Here is a 19,100-nt window from a genome sequence, read left to right as displayed (position 1 = left end):
AGTTGGAAATTGGCAAGTAACATATGTCTATTTTTTATCTTTTCAGCCTGTGCATCATATTTCTTCTTTGATGGTCAGATTGAGTTCCTCAAGACCTACCAGCCATCTCTGAACTTTTATGTTGTCCCAGTCGTGGTAAGATACATGTATAAAGATAATTGAATGTGAACGTTATGGTGTATTTAGTTTCAAGTTGTTTTTCCTTCAAAGACTGTAAGTCAAGGTTTCAACATGATTTAAGTGCAGTGGGTCTTATTATTCTGTTTTGAATATTTTCTAATGATATTGCTGCTTTATCAATAACAACAGACGATACAATAAGGCCATGCATAATTGATTCTAAGGCAGGTAAATATTTTGTCTTCAAAACTATGATAAAAAAACATTTACAAAATATTACAAAAATCAAAGATATATGGTCAATACGTTTTTCAAGGGCTCAATATTTGTAATGACAATAATCCAAGTAATATATTGTTTCTATGGTACTATGGTTTTCTGGCGGGAAGATATGACACTAAATATAAAATCAGTTTGAATCGTGTAACTGACTTTACAAAACAAATGTTCGAAACCGTGTCTTGTTAATGTAGAAACAGAAATATTAGTAGTTTGATACATGAATGGTTATTATTGTATAGTGTAGAAATACAATCGAATTAAAATTAGTTTAAATCAGTCTATTCATTTTGGTTTTCAGCTGGTCACGATCGGGTCGTATGTCGTTGCTTCCTGTTTCTTCAGCGTGTACAACATGGCAGTTGATACGCTGTTCCTCTGCTTCTGTAAGTATCCTATGTGTAATGATCATCAATCACTTATTTGTTTCACGAATAGGAGACAATCAGGACATCACCTGCGTCCGTCTGTCCTGTCTGAAAAAATAAAGTAATCCTGCAAACAAAGTATGCAAGCTAGGTTTATGAAATATACTATTTGTAAGAGGGTCATTTGGAGATTAAGCACCTAATAATACAATGTTTTTGGAGATTATACACCTAATAATATTATGTTTTTGGTGATTATGCACCTAATAATATAATGTTTTTGGAGATTATGCACCTAATAATATAATGTTTTTGGAGATTAAACACCTAATAATATAATGTTTTTGGAGATTATGCACCTAATAATATAATGTTTTTGGAGATTATGCACCTAATAATATAATGTTTTTGGAGATTAAACACCTAATAATATAATGTTTTTGGAGATTATGCACCTAATAATACAATGTTTTTGGAGATTATGCACCTAATAATACAATGTTTTTGGAGATTATGCACCTAATAATATAATGTTTTTGGAGATTATGCACCTAATAATACAATGTTTTTGGAGATTATGCACCTAATAATATAATGTTTTTGGAGATTAAACACCTAATAATACAATGTTTTTGGAGATTATGCACCTAATATTACAATGTTTTTGGAGATTATGCACCTAATAATACAATGTTTTTGGAGATTATGCACCTAATAATATAATGTTTTTGGAGATTATGCACCTAATAATATAATGTTTTTGGAGATTATGCACCTAATAATATAATGTTTTGTCATATAAAAAATATGGCTGCTATGGCAATGTGCCACTCTTTACTGTATCTTGAAATAAAGCAAAACATATGGAAGCTTCTTTTATGAAACTTTGTACCTGCTATCAAAAGATTTTGTTGTGAATAATTTCATTTTTTTTTGGCACTTTCTTTTTTCCTGCAAGGTAGGTTTTGAAACTCAAACCGGATCCTAACCATAGAATCAGTTTGATATGGCATTAGATATAAACTAAACATTTATATTATTTTTATTTCAGTGGAAGACTTGGAAAGAAATGATGGCTCCGATAGTAAGCCATACTTTATGCCGAAAAACTTGATGAAAATCCTCGGCAAAAAGAACCAACCTACAAAACCAGAATAACGTGATTAAAATTTAAAAAAAACAATGACATGAAAGACAAAGTGAACAATTAGAAAGCTTCTAAAGAACGCAAATGAGATGTTGGCTTTTGCTGGAATTTAACATTTCTGAGATCATTGACACAGGAGTAACAAACTGAAAAATATTCTTTTTGAATAAAAAAATATTGCTTCAATTTAAATTACATATTTTGCAACATAAGAATTGTGAAAAGAATAGAAGATATTTATAAACTTTATTTAAACAAAAAAGGAGTTTCTTACCCTTGTGTCAGTGTCTGGGGTGTAAAAAACAGTAACAGTTTTCACCCCACCAAAATATTTACACATTAAATTTTAAATTGCTAACAATATGCAAAGAATGTATTTTTGTCTCCGCATAAAAATGAATTTAATTCAAATGTATGTGGGCATTCTGTGTTACTTTTTTGACACAAATTGTAAATATATTTTTTGAACATCTAGTTATTGACTGATTTATGGCGTACATAAATTAAAGGGGCATCAAAGGACCAATGTCATCAGATATTAAATTCTACTTATAGATCATGTTAAGATCAGTTATTGAATCCGCAAATTGAAACTAGCTGTGTCTTATAGGACCAATTAAACCATTTGTTTCGAAATGAGTAACATTAGCAACATTACTTCTTGGTTTACCAGTACGCAAAAGTGATTGTACGAGATGATCTAGATAAGAGGACCCTTATATATGATGTATATATATATAATACACATATATGTAGTTTAAAGAAAGTCTTTGTCCAAACAGTTTGCGTCACAAGATGGTTGTTAAATCATTATTGTAGATTGGTGTACAATGTACATCATTCAAAGAGCTATTTATGTGATAAATATTCTAGAATCATACTTTTAAGAAGTTTGAAATGAGTTCTGTAGTATATTTTAAACTATAAGATTGTTTATTTGAAAATTTATCCTCGATTCAAATATGATAAAACTCAAGATACTTGTTTTGAATTTTTTATTACTTTTTAATTGAATAGTAAAATCGTACAAAATGTTACTTGGAACATTGCAATGCTTTATTTTTCTACATGAACTGTTTGCAAATTGACTTTGCATTTCAAATCTTTGATGCATTGAATGATTGTGACTTTAAGTGTGCCCTTATTCCAAAAAGTGCTTTTCAAATTAAATGCAACATCTATAGCCTGTTGGTCAACTATTGACTTCAAAGGAAAGTGACTACAGTCATCAGAAATTTGGCAAATACTTTGACTTATCACAATGAACGAACAACCAAATAGGCGAGCTCATATTCCTGCAAAACATCCATATATGTACAGTTTGGCTTGGTTTTGCATCATCCAACCAATTAAATCGTAGTTTTAAATTATGCTCACATGGAAAATACAGTTACAAACAAGTCTCTGAAGTTTCTGAATACTTACTGTTCAAAACCTCTTTTGACGGAACAAATTGATTGCCTCATCGTGTGACCATGTTTTTATTAATTGATAGACTAGTACACTTTGCAATGCTCATTTGCAAACAGTAGAATTTTATAATGCTCCATATTGTATGAAAAGTATATTATTGTGATAACCAATTCAAGTATTTTTTTTATTCAATACTGTTGAATTGTCAGTCATTTCTTTGTTTTGTAAACATGATTGTGCAAGTAAAGAATTACTCTGTATCACATAAATGAGCAGATATTGCAGTAAAAAATGGGGATGGTCCAGGTGTCCGCCTCTCACTGGTTCGATCCCCGCCAGAGCAAGAGTTTTCTAGTGGTATAGGTGTCTGTCTCTAACCCAAAAGGTGCTGGGTTTGATCCCCACCAGGGTATGAGTGATCTATTGGTAAATATGTCTGCTTCTCATCCAAGAGATGGAGGGTTTGATCCCTACCAATGGAATATCCTTCAGGCCTCTTAAAACGGTCGCCAGTTCTGGTTTCTTCCAAGGAAACAGACTCCAGAGTGATTCGTATCAGCTTAAAGCCATCTTCACAATTAAGCTAAAATAAGTTATTATAAACATTTTTAAACATTTCAAATCCATTGTAGTTAGGCTTTGTCCAAACCAGTCAACCAGATTTTTACTTGATATGGTGAACTTAATATCATAAGAATTTTTATTTCTGAGTATTGATTTATATATACATGGTATATGGGAAACAAGAATTTTGTAGTTATTTTTCTAGATACAGAATATTTTTTTGTGTACGAGGTGTTATGAATTTTTATAGACAATCACTTTATATATAACCAATCATTGTTATTTTAGTTGGAAAAATGTATTTGTAAGTATTCATGCACTGTTTTGAAGAAAATTATTTTTGTAAGATATATAAAAAGAATTCCTTAATGAAAATTTCCTTCAAAGGAAAGTGTGCACCTATCATAGTTTGACTTCATTTACAATGTATATGAACGACCAACAATGTTGTATTGTTTCAACAGTTTTATAGATTGGAAAACTAAGAAACAAAACATACATTTCTTGATCAATATTGTTGACACACTATCACCGTTCATTTTACTGATAGGTGGAATAGTAAGTCTGTGCTTAGACTGTCATTTTAAAATTTTCTAATTTTTGGTCATTTTTTTTTTTTAATGTGCGAGCGACAGTATTTGATGATCAGTTATAATGTGTCTATGGTCTGTTTGAAAACAAGAATACATTATGAGGGATCATGCCATTTCAGTGAAAGTTTATAACACACTTTAGAATACATCCTACATTTTCAGCCAATGGAATTAAAGATTAGCAATATTTAGTACTAAGCTGAATCATTAAGAATTTCAACTTTCTCGGTTGGTCCCCCTGCTGCAACTCGCCCAAAACACACTCCCTGCGTCAGATTTTGCATTGACAATGTGTTGGCCAATGTAGATGTATTCTATGTAATTTCTTAATGATTAAAAAGGGCTTGTTTGCTACACTCACTGTGCCCATTCTTAATCGTTAAGATTTTACTTCATGTCATATAGCTATTAATTTCATGAATATGATGAATACTATTTAATTCATTTTATTACTTATTAAATGGACCCTGTGTTGTTGTTGTTATTATTATAATTATTGATTAAAATTAATGTAGTTTGTTTATGAATTTATATAAATCATAATTATATATAATTGTATTTTTTATTTTCTTTCACTTTGTGAATTCCTTCTTTCAACTTTTACAATTTGATTATAGATCATTAAAAAGTGTTGTGTCTGATTGTAATTTATAGCCCTTTGTCATTTGTAATTTATAAACATGTCATGTAATTTATATACTTTAAAATTTCAAGTGTCTTAAGCAAGCAGTCAATGCATTCGAACTGTTTGTATATTTGCATATATATATAGCAGTCTTGTTGACCAAAAACTATGTTTCTTTTTGTTGAAAAATGTGTCTTGTCATCTTTACTTTTCTAATAAAATGTATTAAAAGTGTCGTTTGAATGTCATTTATTTACCAAAGTAGGTTTTAAATGAGATGCGAGTGACAAATACAAACATCCATTTACTGTATTACAATAATTTTTATTCAGCAAAATTCCATAGAAAATAAAAGATACATGTTTAATATTTAAAAGCTGTTTTTTAAACCAAAAATCAAAAGCACTTATAACTATTTCATAAAAAATATAATAATGTATAATGCATTGAAATGAGCCACAAATGTTCTCAAAGATTTTTTTATTAATCCAGATTTCATTTCAAGTTAAAATACATTGGTTAGATTACGTTCTGTGAAGCTTATTTTGTGTGCTATGTATGGCTGGATTGGCCTTGGCCATTGTTATAAATAGCGTGTGTTGGGGGTTTGAATCCTGTTGGCAATAATGTAGGGTTACTAGTTACTGGTATGCCTGGAAAATCTGTCAATAAAGTTTTTCATGATAAAATATAATAAATACAAATAAATATGAATTTAAATAATTGTCTGCACCGAATGTCTGAATTTACTTTTTCAATGTAAAAAGGGACACAACTCTGACATTTCTAAGGTGAAATACCCTATGAACCCAACTTAAAAGATTATTCCTAAACATTTTCAAAAAGCTTCATGATTGAACTAGAGCTGTCACAGGAGTGACGAATACCCCCAAATGCCACCTGGACACAGGAATGGCAAACCATTCCTTTGAAAAGAGGCCATAACTCCAAGGTTACTGCACACTGCATCTTCTTTTATCATTCATGTATTGTTTTATTTAAATCTGTTGAGTAATTTAGAAGTAACACTGCTGACAAGAAAAACTAGCCTTTCATGAGTTATCGTCCGTAAACCGTTTTTCTATTTTTAGTAACAGTGACCTTGGCCCCACCAGCCCCAATATCGAACTTGACCTGTATCTTCTGATGTTACACCTGTGTTCCAAAAATTGTTCAAATCTGTCTAGCCTTTCATGAGTTATCGTCCGGAAACTGTTTTTCTATTTTTAGTAACAGTGACCTTGACCTTGGCCCCACCAGCCCCAATATCGAACTTGACCTATATCTTCTGATGTTACACCTGTGTACCAAACTGTATCTTCTGATGTTACACCTGGGTACCAAAAATTGTTCAAATCTGTCTAGCCTTTCATGAGTTATCGTCCGGAAACCATTTTTCTATTTTTAGTAACAGTGACCTTGACCTTGGCCCCACCAGCCCCAATATCGATCTTGACCTGTATCTTCTGATGTTACAACTGTGTACCAAAAATTGTTCAAATCTGTCTAGCCTTTCATGAGTTATCGTCCAGACCGTTTTTCTATCTTTAGTAACAGTGACCTTGACCTTGGCCCCACCAGCCCCAATATCGAACTTGACCTGTATCTTCTGATGTTACACCTGTGTACCAAAAATTGTTCAAATCTGTCAAGCCTTTCATGAGTTATCGTCCGGAAACCGTTTTTCTATTTTTAGTAACAGTGACTTTGACCTTGGCCCCACCAGCCCCAATATCGAACTTGACCTGTATCTTCTGATGTTACACCTGTGTACCAAAAATTGTTCAAATCTGTCTAGCCTTTCATGAGTTATCGTCTGGAAACCATGAAAACCGACAGACCGACCGACCGACAGACCGACCGACCGACCGACAAGCTCACTCCTATATACTCCCTCAAACATCGTTTGTGGGGATATAATGATCAATTACAGAGCTATTGTATAAAAATTGATTTTGTTGACGCTGACACCACATTACAAACGCTTATGGACCAACAGACCTAAGGACAGGGAAAAAAGTAAAACTAAAATGGTTTGCTTGTTTCAACTCCATATAATTCATTTAACTAATTCACCGCTCTCAGAAAGATGCATTCATATTTTACTGGAAACTATCAACTTATTAAATCCTATTACAAAATTTAGAACTGGTCAATGACTATTCCTACTATCCTCAAACTTGTTGGAATGCTGGTCATAACCTTATATTACACCACAGACATTTCGTTTACTCATGCTGGTATAATGTTGTGCGAGGGTGTGGTCTTGTTGTTGGGGAAACCGGAGTACCAGGAGAAAACCCACTTGTCCGGCATGGTGACCACAAACCAAACTCGCATGCGCCCAAGGCCAGTAAATTGAACCAGTGTCGCCTTGGTAAGAAGCGAGTGCGCTTTACACTGTGCTTACCGGACAACCAGTTAAATAAGGTATGCCAATTGTGGAAAGCTGAGCTCTTGTGGGATCCACAGTGAAATGAATGATTGGCTGCTTTTAGGGGGGGGGGGGGGGGGGGGGGGGGGGGCATTTATCAGGTGACAGTTTCCATAGGGTTGGGAATAGCCATATAAAAGGATAGTGTCTTTCTTAGTTCAAGTTCTCAGTCAAAATAATGAATTTCTTTCTTTCTGAAATCCTTACATTATAAGCGATACCTAAAATCATTTATCCATCTCCTTCACAGCAACAACAAACTCTACAGTCAAAGGTGTTTTTGGCGTTCATTAAGGTGGCCATCTTATATACGGTACTTAATTGACCAGCTTTGAGTTTCTTTATTTATGTATTTGTTTTATAATCGACATGATCAAAGCTCCATTTACATAAAACAGTACATTGTGTTCGTGACTTGTTTTGATTAAATAGACATTAAAATCTAATTTCTTTAATTAATATTAGCCAGTGTGTTAATACCATGTGATAAATGACGTCTTATATGCTACATCAGAAGGCAAAATTTTACTTCGAATGAAGACTTTAAACAAAGACAACTTCCCTTTTACTACACCATTTTAGATAAATCAATGGGCAGTCTATGCTGCTTAAAGAGCCCCGCCTTCGTTTTATTAAGTTTGATTAGGTGATTACTTTCATCAAACACTTCAATAGACCAGTTTCCAAAATAATGTTTTGACAGTACTCTGTCAGAGGGCCGTATTGTGAAAAGGTTTGTTGAAGTGTTTGAAGAAACTAAACTCCTAACCAAACTCTGGTAGAAGACCGAAGGCGGAGCCCCGCAAGTGGCTTAGACTGCGATATGTTTCATTTAAAATGGTGAAGAAATAGTGAAGTTATCTTTGTTTAAAGTCTTCATTCGAAGCAAAATATTGCCCTCCTACCTTGCATTTACAACCCAATTTATCACATGGTATATACACACTGGTGTATGAGATATACTTCCTGTTCTTCAAAATTAAAGAACTTACATAGGGTTTTTGAGTTATATGGCAAAGTTAAACGTGTTGAAAATAATAAACAACAATTCAACTCATTCTAACATATTGCACTTTATTCGTGTTTTATAAATAGCATATTTAAAAAAAATATAAGAGAATCCATTGTTTTCAATCAAAAATGATATCTACCCTTTAAAAAAATACAAGTGTAGATATTATTGTGGAAATTAATGCTCAAGAGTTACAATTATCATTCTGTGCCCATTTCTACCAGCCATCTTTCCCATGATTTAATCAATTTATTCCCATTTTGAGTTCTATTCTGGACAAAATTTGGATGAAAAATAATAAATATGATAAAAAAACAACAACTGATAACAACAGTAAAAGAGGGGATATATTTACAACTATTATGGGTCCCTAAGACAAATATGCCAAGGAATCCACTTGTTTGGCTTGGTAAACATAAACCAAACTCAAATTCATTCAGGTCCGGAATAGAATTTTGATGAGCTAAAATGCCCAACCAATTTCAAAAACAAAATTCATTCAGTCAACCGGATGCAAATCACAGTTCCAAGCATAAAAAGTATGCCAAAGATTATTTCCTGGATGGTGGTCTCACTTTGTTATGTGTCATTACTCACAGGTTGGTAAACCAACCACTTTCCTTAACTTCAATGTTACTTTGTATGTCACAGTATAGAGTATTATATACACAATTATCACAATCACAAGAGTTCCATCTTGACGCCTGTCCTGCGTATTACATCCTCGGGCATACAGAACACCGGGTTTACGGGCTTGATAGAGTCATTGCCCAGCAAGGAGAGCCCAGCAAGCCCAAACAAGGTATGGAATGGATCAACCTGAAAAGAAGAAAAAAAACAATATGAAAACATATGAGATGCCCCAATTTCTCGAAACTTCTTAAGCTTAACAGGCTTAAGTTGCTTATTTCAATTAGCCAAAATACATATTTATAGTGAATTTGTATAAATGAAAAATGGTTTATTGTTATAATCGTAACGATAATTCCTATCTTAAGTATTAAACCAGTTAAAGGAGTATACAAAACGCAAAATATTGAAAGACAAAAATAATTGGTTTAGCTTAATCCTGTTATAAGAGACTTGAGAATTTTCGAGAAATTGGGGCATGGATTCATTCTTAATTTTCTTAAGTTTGTTTTCTTTTCATTTTCAACAATTCTTACCAGTACTACTGATAGGAAATTCCTGAACTATATTTCCCCGCCTAAATTGTAAATTGCATAAAGGTACATACAGGCAAATGTAGTACATGTAGCTATTTTATAGAATCATAAACCAATTTGTCGACATTTAATACCTAATGGAGCCGTTTCATATTGGTATCATCCAAAAGCACATTATTTTCCGATTGAGAAAACATAAGCAGCCAATTGTATAAAACTTGGTTAAGTTGTCCACAGGTAGTGATTTGGTTAATTTTCACATTTAAATTTTTTGATTAGTTAATAGTAACTTTTGGAGATATATTGACCAATCAATAAACTTTTCGGCTAACTTTGACTAAACTAAAGAGTTAACCAGTTTTATGCAATTGGCTGAAGGTGTATAAAGAGGGACAGACCATATCCCCAGGACGGTCAGCAAACCCTCCAGTCTCCTCATCCTGGCATGCCAGTATAAACTGATCCAGCTTCTCCTGATATAGAAGACACACACATTCACATTTTAGAGATTTACATATTTTACAGCAGACGTACAAAACAACATTACAATGATTCACATAGCAAATGTATAATCACTTACATATTGTAACAAAATGTAAGCATTTATAAAAAAAAATAATAGCTAATCGAGCTAAAAAGCGCCAAAACATTGCTACCGGGGGTAATATTTTTAAATGGATTGACCCCGCCAATGACATCATTTCACCCTTGTAATTTAGCATTGCAATACAATCAATAAATGCTTCATTTTAGGCACCAAATGTGGCATGTCATAAAAAGAATCTTACATCTGTTTCCATTATTAAAATACAAAGTTTTATGAAACTCCTTTTTAAAAATGTTACAACTGTCCAAAGGCAAACTTAGGATAAGTTATTAGCCAGCTTCAAAGCTTTTCCATAATGAGTTTCATATATTTTTAAATGGCAACTAAAGTAAGGTCCTGTAAACACTACCTTGTTGATCCAGTGTAGTTTGCCGATGATCTTGAGTGAAGACAATACCCACCAGGAATAACACACATCCGGCAGCTTCTCTGGCCGACCTGAAAAGTGGTTAAGGTAGATTGTACAATACTGACCAAAGTATAAAACTGTATTATCATCTGGATGTAAAAGTAATAGCAAAAATAAGAAAACAATGCTTCTATTTAGCCTATCTTGCCTCCTTTTCAATGTCATGTATCACTAACATGTAAAGAAAATATCTCAATTTAGGCCAATTTCATGAGGTTAAGAAGTTATTCAGATGGAAACATTATTATTATTATATTGATTTAATCAATATATCAATAGGTTTAAAAATAGCAGCCTGATTGATTTATGAATAACCACAAATATTTAATACTTGAAAAATTAAAATAATCTACAATTTTCTCATTTTTATTTTTAGTACACATAAATTAATAATCTTCTATCAAACAGTTTAAAATACCATTTAGCCCTCCAGATGGAAGTTGTCTCTCACACAGCCACCATCCCAGCATGTCGGCATTGACATGATGGAGCCTTCCCAGTAGGGCCAGCAATCCTACACAACAGTAGATCTGGATGGGGAAATATGTATTATATAGAATTATTTTGAATGAAATGAATTCATTCATCTTTTCAAATATATGAGGGCTGTTTCAAATATACTGTATTCATATATCCATTCAAATATATGAGGGATGTTTAAAATGTACCGTATTCATATATCCATTCAAATATATGAGGGATGTTTAAAATGCAATGCATAAACTTCTCCATGCAAACATATGAGAGTTGTTTCAAATAGAAAGCAATCATTATCTTGGGTATATATATATATATAATTTAATGCCTCCATTTACAAGGGGTGTTTCAAATGTAACATATTAATTTATCTTATTCGATTCAAATATACGAGGGGAGTTTCAACATTAATGTCATCAAATCAAGAAATAAAATGAGGCTTGCTAATAATACTGTAAGTTATCAAAGACAACAATAGTTCTGGGCGATACATGCAGATATAGTCATTTTTATTTAAAGATTATGTCTTAATACTGGGATTGATCAGAGTATGAAACATTTGTATTGTTTCTAAACAAGTGAAGTGTTACATAATAATAATAAAAAACGCCTAATATACAATGTCATATATGCCTGAATTCTAGTTTATTACCTGGCCAGAGTGAGACTCAGAGCCGGGTCTGCACCCGAACCCGCCATCAAAGTTCATACAGGATAGGACAAACTCCACTGCCTTGTCCACGTCTATAGCGTCCAGGCGGTTCAACAGGGTGAGACAGGCAATTGCACAGAATGAGAACCGTGTGTCAACCTCTCCTGAAATTATACATTAAAATCATTTTGGCTTAAGCATTTAGAAAGAATCTTATTACAAACTTAGGGCATCATAAGAAATCCATGATAAGAAGATAATACTTGAATCTGGACTTTACCCCATTTATCGCCATAGAAACTACCATCCTCTTGTTGAAGTCCCTGTACAAAATCCACAACAGCATCAGTGTTAATCTGGTCCTGGCAGTCATACAGCGTCACTATCTGAAAAATTAACCCCAGAAAATATGGACAATGAAGAACGTTCTGATTTATATCAAAATTCAAGTATTTCATTGAATCACAGATACTTGTACAGGACTTTATCTTCAGAACTCTGGGAATGGGCCTTATGATTCTTAAAACTAACAATGCCTACATACATGTAGATCTCTTTAAATTAAAACAAGAAACACTGCTATGTGACAAAACCAGGTTTCTCATTGATTTACAGAAGAACTTCAACATCTGTTGTGAGAATAATATGTGAGCTGATTTGTTGCCTGTTTGTTAACCCAATACCATGAAAGGTCTCCATAAACTCTTCCTTTATACGAAGTTTGATCACAATAAGTCAACCATTTCTGAAGATATTGAGTTTAAACTGTTTTTCTACTTTTTGTAACACTGACCTTGACCCTAGGGGCTACAAACACAATCCCATGAAAGGTCTCCTTGAACCCTTCCTACATACCTAGTTTGGTCACAATATGTCAACCCTAACTTAAGGTATACAGTACCAACCGTTTTTCTATTTTTAGTAACAGTGACCTTTACCTTGAACCTATGGGCTCAAAACACAATCCCATGAAATGTCTCCATGAACCTGTACTACGTTCTAAGTTTGGCCACAAAATGTTAACCCTAACTAAAGTTATTCAATAGTTATACAGTAGATGAGTTTGACTTCATACGCCCATCTACCCGCCTGCCTGCCCTCCCACCCGAACAAGGACATACATCATTGTAATAACCCTGTTTCAATTTGTGAAAACCTGGTTAATAAAGCACACAATTATAGCTCATCAAAAAGGGGAATCAAACTTGTTAGTATCATTCTTAAAGGTTTAAACATTTCAAATGTTACGTAGATACAGCATTAAGTGGTACACACCTGTATGGCACTGAGTGTATACAGAAGGTGTGGGTCATGACCTTGGCTGGCTCCAAACCCCCCACACTCATGCTGACATTGTTGAACAAACTGTATAACCTCATCCTTTGCCATACGGTCCAGCTGACCTACAGAGAAGCATTCCGATAAGTACATCACACACATTGCATTGATTGGTTTTGAAGCATAATTGGGAATAATTTGATAGAATTTAGCCAGAATCATTGCACTAGACACTAGAATAATCAGTAGCATGTGGTTAGGTTACATTTTGCTGATTATCGACCACTCTTTGCCATGACCAGCTGGTCAATAGTCATTTACAGACCATGACAAGTGTGTTTACCAAGTTATGTATAACACATCATTCAAAATTTGTTAATTGGAAACTAAAGTGCAAACCCAACATGGATGTGATGCCTTCCATGCTTTGCAATAAAGAAATGGACTTTGAACATTGGCAGACATTATTTCCTCTGGCCTGAAGTACAGCAATTCAACTGTAATTTTTTGCAGAAGAAAGTGTGCATTTTTTCTCATACTTGCTGAAGTGAAGAGTTACCAAATTTTATGATTTTTAATCTATTCTTTACCACTGACCAATGAGATCCATGGCTGTCAACCCCCAGTACATTCCAGACATCCGTAGGAACTCAGTCATACAGTACTCCTTGAGTGAAAACAGTTATGATTTGAAAACATAACAACACAAGTTTTACAAAAAGAGTCAATGTTTACAACAGAATAAAGAGTGAGTAAAATTGTAAACCAATCAAACAGATCAAAATTATCATTTTTTACATATATATTTAATTCATATAAATTTATGTAATACTGACATTTGAGTCAGCATTCTGTGTGGTGTATTAATCACTGATATTATTACATAAAAGTCATGCAAAACAATTAAGGGTACCCTGGATTAATTGCAGCAGTAATGTACTCATTTAATCAGAATATATCTATGACAAAAAAAATAAAGAGTTACTCATACTGTATTACAAAGTATAAAATTACCAAACCAATCACTGAATCTTATGTGCATACAATATTAATGAATCTAAATGCTGTAAATTTTAACTGATTGATAAAACCAACAAATTAAAATATTGCATGATATGAAAAACTGTAACGTGCGAGACCATCAAACAAACAAAAACCAGATAGCCGAGCTTTCTGGTGTAATGAAACAAATACCAACAGATCCCTTCAGGGAAAAGCATGCTCGACCCTGAAGGGGTCCACTGGTCTTTAAATACACTAACTTCTCTATTCTCACATAGCCAGGGCTTTGCTAATTTGCATATTACCAACCAAGTTTACATCCGGTATGAACGTACATCCGTTTTATACGGAATATTATTATGAACGTACCCCGGCCGCTGTAGACCTCCGCCGCCTACAGGGGACCATTACACTTCAACCATCAGGAAAGCAGAGCTTTAAAGATTGTTGAAGTTCCAACTTACTATGGCTCACAGGACAGCTGAGCTTTCTAGCAAGTGCATAGAAGTGGAGACAGTCAGGGCTTTTTCTATAGTACCCACGGGTCCGACTATCGGACCCATTCCCAAAGCTAAATATTTCCCAATCTTCAGAAAAAAATCCCAATCCAAAAAAATTTTTTTTTTTTTTTTTTTTTTTTAGAAATTCTTTTTACCTGTACTGGTTCTTTTTCAACATCCTAATAAATTATGTGATGTGAAGTTTTTTTAGTAATTGAACTCAGAAATCATTGTTTTCATCACATTCAGAGATATGAAATATTATCTGTCATGATTTATTGCAATAGATATTTACACCCCAAGGATTGATATTTCAGCCATTGTGGGTCTTTTAAAGGGAAAATAAACTAATATCCTAATCATTTCCTAATTCACAGGAGACTAGACAGTTTTTTCTTTTCACTGTAAAATTTCCCAATTTTCTTATTTTCACGACGCAAAATTTCCCAAAATGTCTAGGGTCTTTTTCCCAAAATGGGCAGAAAAAGCCCTGAGACTATGAACGCACATCCGCCGCATACAGCAGACCGTTACAATACCTAAACCTATTTATTATTATTTGCGGTTTAAACTTTATAAAATATCTTGCTTTGCCCTTGACTTAAATTGCATATTTACATAGTCATCTTTCTTTGCTCCATAGGCAGCAATATAGTCAGCATGTTTCTGGAGCAGCAGGGTTTTAGGGGCATTATCAGGAATTGTTGCATCCTTCACTTGCGTTCCCTGAGAAGAGAGAAACACATAAGATGGATCCTAAGTTATCAATCCAATCACTAAAGATGATGTTACAATAACATCCAAAGATCAGATTTATTTCACATCACACTTATGGACCAGAACATAAGCTCAAAAGAGCTTTTCATATATCAACTGTAAAGCATTTAAGTGTATACATGTGAATAAGAACCATTTTCAATCCTTGGTTATTCCATAACTCATCATCAACGATACTCGGTTTAAAACCTTCAAAACACTGATGCACATGTTTGAGAATAATAAATGCTAAATGTGTATAGTATTTGGCATGCACAGCAAAGTAATCATTGGCATTCAACCTTTGTCGGTTGGTAGAATTACCGAAATCCTGGTAAATACCGAAATCCCCTTTCGGTATATATCGTTTTCTTTTATGGCCGGTCCTTATTATGTCATATGGCCCTCAGTGGTGTATTATATTAAATTTCTTTAATATCTTAAACACTGACGTGCAATGTACTCTTGCACTGCATTGAACTAAAAAATAAATATTCATACTTCCAATATTTCTTTCATACACCGCATACTCTTACTTGTTACCTTCGTGTACATACAAGATTTAATTTCTGGTTCACAGGAGCATCCCGTTTTTGAACCAGAACACCTTTGGGGTTCAGTACACATCGTATTATAGTCATCTGTGACAGCATGGTTCCAAATACTGACCACACGATAAGAATTTGTCACAGCGGGGTGTCATTATTGATAGGTAACAGACATGGACCAATATCTCACAATGACATGTCCATATCGATATTGAGACAAGTATTGCATGTATGTATTTAAATGGCATGCTTTATGATATAAAATCTTATATTATGCCTTTATTCATTAAATACACTTTCCTATCATGACCAATGTTAAAATGATGTTGATGATTCGTATTTAGGTGCAGTGATGGTATTTAAGTAAAATTGTATTATTTGCATTTCTTTCTCCATGAGATTGTGCATAGCAAGCAATTCCAAATAACAGTTGAGACACATACAAATCGTTATGATACACATAAGGACAATTGTATAATCAACTTCCGCTTGATACCAATTATTCACCTTTTTCGACACACAACTCGTTCACAATACACATTTATTATTTTTATTGGTAAACTTTATATAGCACCGTTTCGATACACATGTTCAAAGGCGCTTTACAACGAAATAAACGGATAACTTATTACAGGCAATATCAATAAAAAATAAGACACCTTTAAAACAATCAATATATGACATACTAAAAATACAAAAAGCAATCACACCCTCGCATCATGACTCTTTTGTATGTAAGGTACAACCCTACCCTCCTTCACCTCTACACTTTGAAATGAGGTACATGTATGTGAAAGTAGTATTTGAGACTTCTTAATAGCCACCCGAAATTCCTCCGATTTCCCCACACATCTCAAACCACCAACAACTACGGCACACAAACCACCTCGCAGACTCTATTGTATGTAAAGTATGATCCCTATCATCCATTACCTCCACACTTTGAAATGAAGTATTGGAAAGTAGTATTTGAGGCTTCTTCGTAGCCACCTCCCCCTTCTTGGCCATACTGCATACTCTTTTGTATGTACTTAGAAATATGAATGGGGTTCCCAGGTTTTAATCACTCCCTGCCCCACCCCCAACTACTCCGACTCCCCAACCCCTCTCCAACCACTAAGAAATACAGCATACAACCCACTAAAACACAATGCAGTTTTGAAGCCCCAGCGTACGAACCTCCTCGCATACTCTTCTTTTGTATGAATTTATGTAAATGAAAGGGGGTTTTAGTCACCACGACCCCCACCCCTACCCCTCCTCTGACTTCTCCAACCTCCAACAATTACCTCCTAGTATTCTGTTCTTTTGTATGAACTTATGTAAATGAAAGGGGGTCCCAGGTTTTAGTCACCACAACCCCTACCCCCACCCCTCCTCCGACTCAGTCTCCACACCTCACCAACCTCCAACAATTACCTCCTAGTATCCTCTTCTTTTGAATGAACTTATGTAAATGAAAGGGGGTCCTGGGTTTTAGTCACCACGACCCCCCCCCCCCCCTCTGACTTCTCCACCCCTCTCCAACCTCTAACAATTACGGCATATAACATTCGAACACCATAAAGTATTAAATCCCGGCTTATAAATGAAAACGATATATACCTATGAAAATGAAAGGGGATTTCGGTATTTACCAGGATTTCGGGATTTTGGTAAATCCACCGACCCAACCTTTGTCACCCAATCAGCGATCAACAGATATTAATAAGATATATATATATAATATTATATAAATTGAGGAGCCACATATGGCATATGTTTGAAGTATTTTTGAAGAGATTCAAAAGTCACTCTCCTTCAAATTCTCTAAATATAAAACGCGATCATGCGATTATCCGAATAATAGAGGTCCGAATATCATAATGATTAAGAAAACAAAATATCCTAGTATCCATAAATCTTATCGAGAAAAATGACTATAACATTTCTGAAAAAACATACCATTCTCCTTGTTTTTACTGTGGCATGTATATAAAGACAACTAAAATGTATTCTAAACGCTGATTAGCGTAACAAAAATAATCAGTTTTGGGTCAGGAAGCAGACAACAGTTTGAGGATTCATGAACGTCAATATTAAAGAATCATACATCATGGCGTAAGAGGGCCCTTTTACTTGCGCCCCTTCCTCAGATTTTTTTCTATTTTAAAGTTTTGACATGGGGTTTAGGGGTACTCTCACAAGAAAATTATAACAAATTCTATAGTTTGAAATGTTGTATTTTTAAAGTCGGTGCTTAAAGCTCTTTGGAGCTTATGTTGACCTGTTACTCCGACTTCGTAAATAAAATTTACTTGACTTGAATTGACTTGTGGGCGTATTTTTTATTCTTTTTATCCTATATGGAAATACTTATCCATACAATAATATGGTATAAGTAATAGTATTATCTTTTTAATAATGCATAACCATTCATACACTGTTTAGCTTTAAATTGTAAGTTCGTGAACTTTCGTTAGCTTACCATTCCATGTTGTCACAAGCCAATATTGGGACCTGACTGTTTTCAATTAAACTTAAAAAACAGAGGCAGTACCATGTAGTCAATAGTATAGCTAGTGTATTTTATTTAGAATTAACATGAGACAACAAGCTTTTAAAAGAATGTTACAAATGAGTGTGTAACAATAGCGCCAATGGTCGCCCGTCCTACTTCAAAAACACCAAATATGGTGATGATTGTACAAATTCTTCTAAAGTTATTGCTTGGATAACATACTGGACGATTATGAAAATTGTACTGTCTAAATCACACCCCTGGACTCCGGGTGGATATCTCACGCATTACCCTAGAGCTTTGAAATTCTGTGAAGTTTGATTGAATTTCCTTAAATATATATAGTTAAAATGTATAGACGAGACTCAAGTGTTTGCCAGGAGATCCGTTTAAGATTGACCTCAAAGTATGACCTTGACCTCTGAGATAAGGGCGCAATATTTATAAGTGTTACACTTTTTCCATGGTTCTCTATAATTCTGATGATTTTGATCAGAATCTGATGGAAATTGAGTAACGAGTATGTTAATGGAAGCTAGAACACACGGGAAGTGTGACTTCTATATTGCTCTTCAGGGGCACACAATTTGTTTTTAACAGACCACCTGCACATGAAGCCGGATCATCTGTAGAACTTGACATGCAGTTTC

The 19,100-nt window shown here is 34.0% G+C and overlaps 2 protein-coding genes across 11 annotated transcripts in view; one reads left to right on the top strand and one right to left on the bottom strand.

The window, feature by feature from the left end:
* The window catches only part of LOC128223883 (choline transporter-like protein 2), a 51,460-nt gene extending 46,115 nt beyond the window's left edge, over window positions 1-5,345 (top strand). For all 10 annotated transcript variants that reach the window (XM_052933335.1, XM_052933328.1, XM_052933329.1 and 7 more), the window contains 3 exons: window positions 47-135; window positions 701-785; window positions 1,819-5,345. In XM_052933335.1, coding sequence (XP_052789295.1) covers window positions 47-135; window positions 701-785; window positions 1,819-1,925 — 281 coding nt within the window. In that variant the 3' untranslated portion in view covers window positions 1,926-5,345. The remainder of the gene's footprint in view (window positions 1-46; window positions 136-700; window positions 786-1,818) is intronic.
* Window positions 5,346-8,463: 3,118 nt separating this feature from the next.
* On the bottom strand, window positions 8,464-18,008 carry LOC128222936 (geranylgeranyl transferase type-2 subunit beta-like). The gene is made up of 10 exons (XM_052932124.1): window positions 17,895-18,008; window positions 15,265-15,372; window positions 13,742-13,811; window positions 13,142-13,269; window positions 12,147-12,252; window positions 11,867-12,030; window positions 11,156-11,267; window positions 10,678-10,766; window positions 10,120-10,194; window positions 8,464-9,374 (listed from the first exon to the last, which is right to left on the bottom strand). The coding sequence occupies exons 1-10, from the start codon at window positions 17,895-17,897 to the stop codon at window positions 9,237-9,239; spliced, it is 993 nt and encodes a 330-aa protein (XP_052788084.1). The 5' UTR covers window positions 17,898-18,008; the 3' UTR covers window positions 8,464-9,236.
* Between the last annotated feature and the right edge of the window lie 1,092 nt (window positions 18,009-19,100).

The sequence above is a fragment of the Mya arenaria genome, chromosome 17 (genome assembly GCF_026914265.1).
Source record: "Mya arenaria isolate MELC-2E11 chromosome 17, ASM2691426v1".
Lineage (NCBI taxonomy): Eukaryota > Metazoa > Mollusca > Bivalvia > Myida > Myidae > Mya > Mya arenaria.
The sequence above is the reverse complement of the archived record's forward strand: the minus strand, read 5'-3'. Positions and strand labels throughout refer to the sequence as shown.

Excerpts from the sequence above, each read along its gene's own strand:
- LOC128222936 (XM_052932124.1), bottom strand. Across the intron at positions 13,270-13,741 it reads GACAGCCATGGATCTCATTG|GTCAGCTGGACCGTATGGCA; the intron begins GTCAGTGGTAAA and ends GCTTCTCTGTAG. Across the intron at positions 12,031-12,146 it reads TTTCTATGGCGATAAATGGG|GAGAGGTTGACACACGGTTC; the intron begins GTAAAGTCCAGA and ends GTATAATTTCAG.